Source organism: Mytilus edulis, chromosome 8 (assembly GCF_963676685.1).
Source record: "Mytilus edulis chromosome 8, xbMytEdul2.2, whole genome shotgun sequence".
Classification (NCBI taxonomy): Eukaryota; Metazoa; Mollusca; class Bivalvia; order Mytilida; family Mytilidae; genus Mytilus; species Mytilus edulis.
Window position 1 is genome coordinate 61,641,524 of NC_092351.1, and position 12,210 is coordinate 61,653,733.

Here is a 12,210-nt window from a genome sequence, read left to right on the forward strand (position 1 = left end):
GAGAATCAACTGACAACGTAATGACTAAAAATAAAATACGCCAAACAGACAAATAATAGTACAGAAGACACAACATAGAAAACTAAAGACTAAGCAACACGAACCCCACCAAATCTGGGGGAAAATCGCAGGTGCTCCGGAAGAGTTAGCAGATCCTACTTCACATGTTGCACCCGTATATATATATTTCTAATGACTATATATATTTCTAATGACTTATAAAGGATATTTGCATGTTTCAAGGTTCTTGAATACATGATGAGTAATTGCCTATATACTTAAATATACTTTGCATTTAGAAAGTAACAATGTAAACATATATTTGCTCGTGTGTGCTCATAAGTAGCATGCATGTTCCACTACATGTATATATATTGCATTATTTTAATACAGTTGTTATAACTGAATTATACCTTGAACATGTAATATGGAGAGAGCTTTTATAGGCTGTGCCTGTTGCTCAATCCTTTTCATATCTTAATGAATAAAATATGTTTAAAATCAATGTTGCACCCGTCTCGTGTTGCTTATGTTATTAAAAATCTGGTAAATAGTTTAATACGGTAGGTTATATTTGTAAAACGGTTATTCCATAACTATTGCAAGATGGGAGAGACTTAGATTGTATGTACTCTAAAAGATCTTTGGAATGTTTTGGTATCCACATCTTATTCACGACACCTCTAGAATAGTTTTGGAGCAATGCTTTGATTGCTGAAACAATAGATGTTTATCATTTACAAAGAGGTTTCGTGGAGCACTTGGAAGACCCATCAATATACCGTTGTTTGTAAGGACACATAACTAGATATCAATATAGTGATGGAAGATCCAGTTCTTCATCTTTGGTTGAAATCTCAAAGGAACATAGAACAGATCTATGATTATCTAAGTTAATTTCCTCTTTGGTAAGTGTCGTGAGTGTAAATGATGAGATTCCAAGTAAATTCAAATTATCTGAAGGGACAACAACATACTTGTAATGGAGGTCTCAAAAGTGTTTTGCAACATTTACGTCTTTGACGATTGAACTTTTTTTTTTTATTCACAACATAAGAACAAACTATAAATATCAGTTGGAAATGACTGAATTATACTAAGTCAAAAATACATAAGTCAAAAACAAAAACTGGACATGGTAGCTTATCTATACAAGTAATGAACTAGTATATATAAAAACAAAATACACACAGTGCATATCTTAGAGTACTCACAGTTACTGATAGGTACATTGTAGGTCGCAGCAAAACAAAACATGCATCTTATATTTATAAATCAAGCAGTTAGCATCCAACACTCAATAGTGAGTTTACGCCTAATCAAAAATGTTATGTTTATATAAATTGCATCAAACTATAATGATAACAAATAGCAAGCACTAAAACTATAACTAAGCGATGTGACAAAAATAAATTTGACTTATCCTTCTTATTATGTTAAATAAATTAAAAACAAGATATTTGATTAGTTTCAAACGAAGTTAAATACGTGGGGCTTGATTACTACACGTTGTTAAGTGTCACATTAGATGTTTAATATCACATTAGAGCATTTCAATAGTTCATTTAACTTTAAAGTAATCCATGTATATTGAATTAAACCAGGTCAAAATAACAGTTATTAAAGGCTAGTTTTTTTTTACAAACAATTACCCAAATTGAGACAGTTACAATAGATATGAAATCATGAGGATTTATCTAAAAATTATGTACGTATCAATCATTATACAACGAAATTGAATATTTTAAAACACAGGTAGGGGTATTTGTCTGCTTAAGATTTTGTTGAATAGATTTGTCTATTGATTACAAACTAATTGGAAATAAGTATAAAGAATAATCAACAATGTGGAAAAGTCCTTTTTGTCATGATGGCAAATTCAAAACCCAAACATCAAACGAATTGACAACAACTGTCATATGCCTGACTAAGTATAGGCATTTTCTTATGTAAGAATAAAAAAAAATTCAAAACAATTCAAGTAAAGCATTTTCCACAATTTTAACATTTTTGCCTATGTTACTAAATGACTGAGCAATTGTCCTTAAGGTTGGTTTTAGATCATGCATCCGACAAAATTTGCTGCTCCATTCTTCTAAAATATCCTTATTCAGTCTAACCAAATCCCTTTCATTTTGTTTGTGGCTTATTCGCTCCCAGGTATGGAAATCCATGCCAAGTTCGATCAGGAATGGGAGAGATTTATTTCCAACCAATGGAACCAATCTGTCAATGTGTTCCTCTGTAGGTACTACATCCCACTTCTCGGGCTCTTTGTCTGTAATATATAATGGTGAGAAACTATTGTTTTAGTAAAATATGAAATTATATATCTAAGGTCAATACATTAACAACTTTACGTCTGATTCTAGGGGTTTTGGTGCTTGTTGTGATATCGTTTAGACCTATGCCGATAGTGTTACGTGACACAGTTAAATTGTCGAATAAAATAAAACTGAATTTATCTCTGCCATCCCTAGCGCATCTGTCAGCTCCCTACCAATTGGACTCATTTATTTCAGACAACCAATATGTATAACAAAGCCTATTCGTATTTTGATGTAAATGTCCCTTGGTTTTGTGAGTCTTTGTTTACTCCTTGGTTTTGATTGTCATTGTCTTTGAAATACATGTGTTGCTTCGCGTTCTCTCACAACAAGCAATTCATATCTGCTGATGCTCAAAAATTTCGACAATATAACTTTTGGTGAATGTGGAGTAGCACATTGATCCCATTGTATGAACTCGTATTTTGGAAGACATGTATTGCCACGACCGCTATCATACCAACAATTAATTCTAGTCGATGTTAAACAACTCGAACAACAATGTGTATTGGCTTGCTCATTGTTATATGAACTATTAAAATGTAGATATCATGATCTCAAGGTGACACAATCATTGACTTTTTTACTATCAGGTAATTTATTTTGGATAAAAAAGAAACAATATGTATGTATCTTTAAAATCAAAACCATTTTGTCCAGGTTTTCTCCCTACTGGTTAATTTGTTTAAGGAAGAACTGTTCTCCCCTTATTTTAAATTCTCCAGCGGGTCAAGAATGAGACGTTCCGCAAATATTTTCGAATGATTAATCAGTTGTATATATTTCTTTAGAATACTCTTAGGGAAACAAACTCATCATATATACCAGGATTGAAATTAAGTTTTTAACGATAACGAATGATAAAATGGTTTGAATTAATTCTTTTTTCTTCTTGAATAAAATTTCGATTAGTTGTTTGTTTCTGTTACCTTTATGACGTTTTGTATTCTTTTTTTCTGATAATCTGTAGCTAGCAGTATTTCGGTGCAATGTCATGTTACTCTCTTTAATAATTTTGTCGCGTGGGATTGTCTTCCAAATTTTTCCAACAGATAGTATTCCAAAAAGTTTTTACCCTATACATCTATTGAAAGGGGCTTACGATTTTAATATTGTTAAAATATGAAAGCAATAACATGGGGATCTGAGTTTGTAGGAAATTTTACATTATGTCTTTTAAAAATATTAATAAGAAAAACATAACAAGAAAAAGGAGGTATTCAAGATATTATGTGTTTAGTGCATAAACTGGCAGGATTATTTATATTTGTTTCCTTAATTCATTTAATATCATATTCACACAATGATTTATTTTGTAATTTTATAACGAAAAAGTAATACAATCAAAACCATTCTACCGTTTATTAATTCATATTTGGCCCAGAGCTCGAGAAAATCATTATTTACAACCACTCTTTGGCGAAATAGCTGTATAATTCCTGTTATAATCAGGAGATAATATTCATTGATATAACATTCTGTCCTTTTTATGAAAACTATTTGGTCGCCTTCTTAGTCATATAAGTTTTAAAACATATATTTTCATAAGCCTCTTATTTTGTTGAAGAAGAAATAAGAATTAATTTCAACCATTTTATTATTCGTTATTGTTCAAAACTTAATTTCAATCCTGGTATATATGATGAGTTTGTTTCCATAAGAGTATTCTTTAAAAAAATATATACAACTGATTAATCATTCGAAAATACTTGCGGAATGTCTCTTCCTTGACCCGCTGGATATTTTAAAATGAGAAAGAATAGTTGTAAAAGTGATTCAAATTGGATAAACCTCCGTTTGTTGATACGATAAGACACTCTTTTTTTTTATTTGAGACGTCTATTTATAATATTGATGACGTACGAAAACTTAATACTGTAGAAAACATTGTCAAATCGCTTCCTACAGTAATTAGTGGATGTCATTGTGGTATAATCTGTCTTTTTTACACATACTGGAGTGGCATGTTCATGAAATATATTTACATTTAAGAAATGTACAATTCTATAAAAGTACTACCCATCATAGTACCCATATATTTATCTCAACACAGTCAATCAAAGGAAATGTATAAACCTTAATATAATTCAACGGATGTTTACGTATGAAGAACCATATTTAAGAATTGTAATCTTTAGCAATTTTGTTTTTATCTGAAGTCAAGTTCGTATCATAGCATTTTTGAAACTGAACTCAAAGGGCTGTAAACAATGAAATTAATTTAAGACGGACATAATAACATTGAACAACAATTTAAACTCTGGTGTTGTACTCATATTATAAGTCAAAATGTTAAAGTTAAAGTTGAAGAAAACATTGAGACAGACACTACAAGCTGTTACACCTTATAAGTTATTTTTAAGTTTCAAGATACAAGCTAGATATGAAGAAGTACTGGCACACCATGCGACTTATACATTTGTCGGCAATCTAATAAGCGAACGAGGGAACGATGATTTTAGTCCTAGAGCTGGGATAACTTAAAGGAAAGTATAAGACTAACAAAGTCTACAAAACACTCGTTGCTAAATAGCAGACTAAGGACACATAGCACTGCATAAACTAAGTATGAACTCAGATCATACAGTTAACTATATATAGGAACTGTTTCCCTCGTGTCACCTATCAAAAAAAGTGACGAGATTGTGTAAAGTACAAAACATGATAATTAATACAAGAAAAAAATCCCTCTTGACCATGTATAAATATTTTGAAACACAGAACTTACCAAAACCTATAAAATCACCTTTCACAAGCTGTAAAACATAAATAAAGGAAATTAAACCAAAAGGTTACATGCATATGAAGCATACAAAATTACCATTTTTATATATGCAACGAATTTATAAGAAAACAACCAAGTCGTATTTAAAGTTGAAATAGGAACAGCCATAAATAACAATTATAGATATTTTTTTTTATTAAAGATTGATACAGCCGTGACTTCAACATATCATCTCAAATTGTTCAATGTAACTTTGAGTTATCTCTTCTGAATCTCTGTAATAGTTTTAATCATGGGTAAACTACTGTTGACAGTGTTATGCAATGTAATTTTTGGATGGTTTGCTACTTTTTAATATGTTATACTTTGATCACAGATATGACACCGCAGTTATTTCGTTTTGACATACATACAATTTTCCTTCTCACATTTTGCATTTACAAAATAACAAAGAATTATTTAAAAAACATTGAAATTAGAGTTTATAGCATAATTTTAAATCAGCGCATGGGTAATTTTCCATTTACATTAAGGTTTGTGTAGTTATTGTTGTGTTAAGCTTTTAACTTCAATTTGTTCATATTTGATTAATAGATATACTATGAGAAGTTGATAGTAATATTTCATATTTGACCTAATAAAAGCACACAGTTTTTTTGTATTTTTTTCATAACCGACACAACATTTATAGATATAACTAAATTAAGAGAACATGTTTCTGTTAATGTTTCATGACAAATGGTTACCTTGCAAAGTTTATGAATATTTCCTCTACCAGTTGCTTCTATTGCGTCTTTGATTTCTTTAAATGTCACTGCATGGCTATCCCTGCATTGTCGAATAACTTCAAAGTTCCATATCTTTGGATCACTTGTGTGTAATGTGTTATCGACGTCTGTTACCGACAATCCTAAATGTATTGCCAATTCTCTGACTTCATTAAAGCTGAACATTAATGACAACCGTCGTAGATGTCGGTCTGATGGTAGCTCTCTCAAAAACTCTTCGTTTGTAACTGTCATAAAGAGATAACACGTGTTGAATGCAAACATCAAAATAAAATAGTCAACATTGTCAACAGCGAGCTCAGAGTACGTTGATTTTGTTGAACGAGGAATACTGCTTTCTCAAAAGTTGCTAAGACAGGGCTATGAATAAATCAAATTAAGGTCATAACTCAAGAAATGTAACAGTCGCCATCATGAGCTGATTGGCCATTATTACAAAAGTATGTCAGAAATCATATCTGATATTCTTCCTAAGTCATAATAACATTTCATCATTACCGAATTGAAAAAAGAAATAATACGACGGGTGCCGTATACGGTGCAGAAAATGCTTACCCTTCCGGAGCACCTGATTTCATTCCCAGTTTTTTGTAGAGTCCGTGTTGTTATTATGTATAACTGTTGATGTTAATGTCCTTTGGTTTTGTGAAGTCTTTGTTTACTCCTTGGTTTTGATTGTTATTGTCTGTTAGAATAAGGTCTAGCAAGAGCATGCAGTAACTGCCGGTTGTAGGTCAGTATTTTTATTGATTTCATTGCAAACAGTTTATTGAGACGTTTAATTCGTAAGAAACTATCGGTCCTTCACAAAAGTTTGAGCGGGATTCTTTGCAACGATAATCTTACCACTGTTAATTGAAAATCGGGTCGTGCAGTTATCTCAATGAATTAAAACGGTAAGATAAGACATTAAAACACTTATAACTAGGGTTTACCATTAATTTCTAACCTTACCATGTGAAAACACTATGGTAAACTGATAGAAACACATGATGCAGTCATGAAATTGCATATTTGCAATAGTACGACCAGAACAATACAAGACAGAGTTGGAAACAAATGAGAGTAATTATACATACATGTATCCCTTAGAACTATAAATTACATAAACAAAAGACACGGTTTCATCCAACTTATTCATGTTATTATTAGACTAATACCTCGAATTTGACATAAATGAGAATCTTATTACCAGAATCTATGACAACAAGACGCTTTTTATTTTGAAATATTAGTTTGCCCCACCTAGGCCAAACCCTTGTAGATACATATTTTGCATCAACTTCTCATGATGTTTTTGAAATATAGATTCTTGGTACTGACTTTGTTTATCACCTTTATGAAGTGTTATTGTTTTCTGATATTTGTCTGGATGAATATTTTTTATTTTCTGTTTAGTTTGTTTTGGTGATATCTATTTCACATGGCTCTGTACATATACTTCCCATTATTGTGTTATTGTTCTATGGTAAAATGTTGTATATTTCTTTCATTTTTGCGTATGTGCTTTGTCTATATGTCTTTTTGATTTATTTTGAAACATATGACTTGGCTCTGTTCTTATACGTCCTGTCATTGTGTTATTGTGTTATTGTGGTTTGGTATTTTTTGTTTTCTTGTCTGTTTTGTGGTCTAACTTATTGCGTTTTAGCTATTTTAAAGAGATTAAGATTATAACAAAACTTTTTCTGTTTACCCTTCGTTCAAACATCATTTTCAATATAATGAAATGTTATGCGACGTTCTAATATGTGAGAGGTTTAGCTGGCAAGACAACCAGGTTTGTTTCCTTTTATTAAACTCAAATATCAGAAAAAATATTTTCTGTGTCCGGGTTTCGTGCTACAACTGATTGTGTGCTATCTGATTGGGAATAGTTACATGTACATATATATATCTTTCATTTTATCAAACGATCAAAATTCTTATTTCATCACTGTGAAAATACCTCTCTATGCCTTACATGTACATACTTTTTATCAATATGATGAGTAAATCATTTTTTTATTTTATAGTATGTTTTTATGTTTTACTGTTTCGGCAATGTCTTATGTTTAGGGGAAGGTTGTATATGCCTGTCCAAAGTCAAGAACTTGTAACTCAGCGGTTGTTGTTTGTTACTTTATACATGTATCACATTTTTAATTTTTCATTATTTTTTTCATAACAAGTCATCTTTATTTTTTTCGTTTCAGTTGTTCACATTTGTCGTTTCCGGATCTTTCATAGCAGACTACACGGGATATGCATTGCTCATTAGTGATGACCGTCCGATGACCTACAGCCGTTAATGTGGAGATATGACCTATTGGCAATCATACAACTACTTCTTATTTTCATATTACTTATAATATATTATTACGAATAATTCTTGTTTGATACAAGAGTAACGCATAATACACATCAAGCGACTAGTTCGTCTGATTTTTTGTTTTTAAAACGCAATATTTTTTATAATGAAAGTAGTCCGTTGGATTACGAAATTATAAATACGAAAATTGAAAAAAAATGATAAGCACTGTTTATGTACTATTCAATATGGTTGATAACTGACATTCGTTGGGTAAGGAAAATAATGTTATATGTCAACTACTAATAAACATAATTTTTTTTTTATATCAATCTGCTATGGGATATCTTCCTATTCAACAATAAAACACGATTGTTATTCAATGATTCTTTATCGAACTGTATGTACTATTCTATCTTTAGGCTTCCGATTGCGTTCTCACGGCAAAGCGAATAGAACAATAATTCCATAGAGATGTTACTAATTTTTTACAGATCTTTATTTGTTTCATAAGAAATGTTAGTAAAAATATAATGATACATTGCTTACATTTATTACATGATTTGAACTTAATGTAATCGTACTTGTAAGAAAGTCGTAACTTCTAGGACGGGCGAATACTATAGAATTCAAAAATGCATTGTCTATCTCCTATGGAAACGTCAGACATAATTTCTAACATACATATATAAGTGTATTATAATGCATTACCTCCAAACAAGCGGGAATTTTTTTAAACGACATCAAATGCGCATCAAATTCCCACTTCAAGTTGATTGAGTACATTTGTAAATAGTAGATGGCTAAATGCATAAGGATCTGGTGCTTTAGACATTAAAAGTAATAAATCAACATTGAACAAAAATTAGTAAGAACATTTTAAAACTCATTCCACAATTGAAGCATTATATGAAAGGTAACATTAATATAACGCTATATAGCAAAATTAGAATACAATACCTGGACATCCTGGTTCACATCTGTCTTCATCCTGTTAGAAGTTAAAAAAAAAACATAAGTATTGCTGCATCGCATACTGGAATAAAATAATAAGATATCAGGGTTATATTGACATACATAACTGACGAAATATAGACTTAACTGCAGGAATATATACGTACATTTTAACTGCAGACTTAACTGCAGGAATATAGACTTAAATTCAGGAATATATATATAATTGAAATAATAAGGAAAATATACATAACTTTATATGTTTGAATAATACAAGAATGTTATTGTCATTTTATATTGGCTTGTTTTCACAATTATCTTTAATTTTATGTTTTGAATCTTTCAAGACTTGAGTATTTTTGCATGTCTAGTTGGATATTTCAGATTCTATTTTACCAAATCAGTAATTAGATTTGGATTTGTTTTCCGTTTTTAACATAATTTTGGTACGATTCTTACCTTTCCTGATATCCACGATTTGATCATATGTATGTTGTGTTCAATACCATGAGTAGAACATCTCCAGATATTGCCGACATGTGCAAGATTTTCGAATGGTATGATGCATGGCTTATCTGGTGAGCTACAACAAACACTGGTAACAAAGGACTCATCATTTGTCTGACTCTGATCGCTACTTGTTCTGATATACAGCTGACTTATTTTCTCTAAGGCAGATGTTAAACATTCATTAATGCTGGAAGCAAGATCCCTCATAATGAGTGCGTTTGTTCTGGCATGAATAAGACGGACAGTTATCTTGTCATCTTCGCAAAGAATATACATATCCAAGGAAGGATCAATTGTGAACACCCCTGATCTATGGAACAGCATGTCCGCATTGGCTTCACCATATGTCTTCACCGCCCATACAGATAAGCAGTAACTGATAAATCTGAAAGATAATGCTGGTGGTATCATCAAAGATGTCGATTGAAAGGCAATGGCAATATTTCGTTGTGTGAAGCCAGTGGAATGAAGGTATCCGGAATCATCGTTACCCCGTACCATACTTGCAACATAGTAGAAGTCAGCAGGTATACGCGTTCGGTTAGAATCATATCTCTTTGGTTCTACCAATATATCCAGATGGGTCATGACATTTAATAAGTAGTCTTTGTCTTTGTAAAATTGGATATACTTTTTTCTCTTCCAAACTTCTTGTATTGCTTGTTTTGATACCACTCCTCTCATTCCCATAGCATCCCATATTTCTTCTCTTTTTCTGTCTCCTTTACAAAAGCGTTTGTCTGTAACAATTGATTTAAATGCATCTATGAGAAGAGTTGGGGACAAAATAATACGATCGTCCAATTTAAGTTCATCAAAGTACAATACCTTGCCAATAGAATGTTGAAATTTCAGAAATACCTTCAACTCATCTTCTGACAACGGTCTGATAGGCTGCAATGCGTTTACTTTCTTTAAATGCTCTAAGGTAATCAAAGGAATGTTGCGTCTGATCAGCGATGCAAATTCTAACTCTAAAGGTATAAAACATTTTGGAAGAAGTTCACCCCATGTTGGTTGCCTTTCTGATTCTCTGATTATAACCTCCTTTATCTTCTCCATTTCTGTGTCATTTTTGTCTTTAGCGTCGACAAATATTTTATCCTCAATCACCAAGTGTTGCATTAAAGGCGTTTGGTGAAACATCTCGTTGATTTCTGCAAATATTTCCTGTCGTCTTTCTTCAACATCATGCTAAAAAAACACAATATTTTTACGCAACACTTTATATTTGATCAGAATTTCTTGTTAATAAAATTATCATTTATCAGATTAATATTTTACTTGTATGAAATTCTATAGTTACAATCAGACAAGTGCCTACATAAGGGCCATTTCAAAATGGTTATAATGAAATTGTATTATAAAAACAAAATCGAAAGATTCATTATAAATACCCGGATTAAAAACATAATGTTATTTCTAAGCATAATACCTTAAAATACATAAGAAATCAAGGCATAATTGTAGGTGCCCAACCAAATTTATAGTATAGTAATTATCATGGAGTAACGCCTAAAACAGTGAAACTATATCACAATGCATTTCTAACGTTCATAGTGTTTATCAGTTGTTTATGTTTTTATGTTCATATGCTAGTGACCGACAAACAAAGGCATCATGTAGATTAATCTAAGCCTTATCATGTTTGATAAGGTTTTGTTAATCTTGTGTGTATACCACATTACAATAGTTTTGACATATACAAAAAATAATATATTGTGTAGAATTCTAAAATTAAAACATGTTATTATCCTAGTTATCATGTTTGCTGTTTTATATAATACTCTCCATCCTATGTGAAATGCACGGTATTAAGTATTAAGTATACAAGTTAATCAGTTATGAAATGAAACGTTTCTATTATTTACATTATGTGCATGTACTGCCCATCAAGACTGAACAAGTAGGTATAAATATAACAAAATGACTTACATGTAAGATAGATTTGGTCTAAATTGAAATTCTTAGTATATCTTAATAGTTTGTTAAAATGTAGTTTAAATCATGCCTTTTTCAAAAATATTTTAAAAAGTATGATTGACAGTATTTTTAATGCTACGGGTTGTCCGATTTTGTATAGGAAGTAAATATACAATATGAGAAGATAGCTCTGATAATATGCTTTCAAATGTGAATAAGACCAAACTTGTTTTCTTGGTACAATTAAAATAGGTAAATTCACAACACATTATATTAGCAAAATGACTTTATGTGAGTTATCTCCCATTATATATGAGCTACCTTACCTTATGTGGCTCGGTTAATTAAAAGTAAATGTAAAAAAAATCAGTTTTTTTATAACAAAAAAGATATAATGTTCTATACTACTACAAGACAAATCTTACTGGTGAATTACATACAACTCTCGAAATTTACTCACGTCATTAAAGTTCAAGACTGTTTGTTATCAGCTTTTTCAATTATTAAATAAAAATTTAAGATGGAAGAAGACACCCGAGTCACCTTAAGATCCGTTTTTGGTACATATGGGATTAAAGTAAAGACACTAACGTGACATTATTGCACTAATATTAACCAGTTAACTAATGAAAACATTCAGAAATTACACATTCTCCGTTTTTAAATCATTTATTTGTTTACGTAACAACAATA

General features: G+C 31.0%; 1 protein-coding gene across 1 annotated transcript in view; it reads right to left on the reverse strand.

Moving 5' to 3' along the window:
- Window positions 1-1,110: 1,110 nt before the first annotated feature.
- LOC139486028 (uncharacterized) overlaps window positions 1,111-12,210 on the reverse strand; it is a 308,560-nt gene continuing 297,460 nt past the window's right edge. The window contains exons 15-19 of the mRNA XM_071270717.1: window positions 9,544-10,788; window positions 9,091-9,121; window positions 5,799-6,067; window positions 5,056-5,083; window positions 1,111-2,278 (exon numbers count right to left, since the gene is read on the reverse strand). Of these exons, the coding sequence (XP_071126818.1) occupies window positions 1,968-2,278; window positions 5,056-5,083; window positions 5,799-6,067; window positions 9,091-9,121; window positions 9,544-10,788 (1,884 nt within the window). The 3' untranslated portion in view covers window positions 1,111-1,967. The remainder of the gene's footprint in view (window positions 2,279-5,055; window positions 5,084-5,798; window positions 6,068-9,090; window positions 9,122-9,543; window positions 10,789-12,210) is intronic.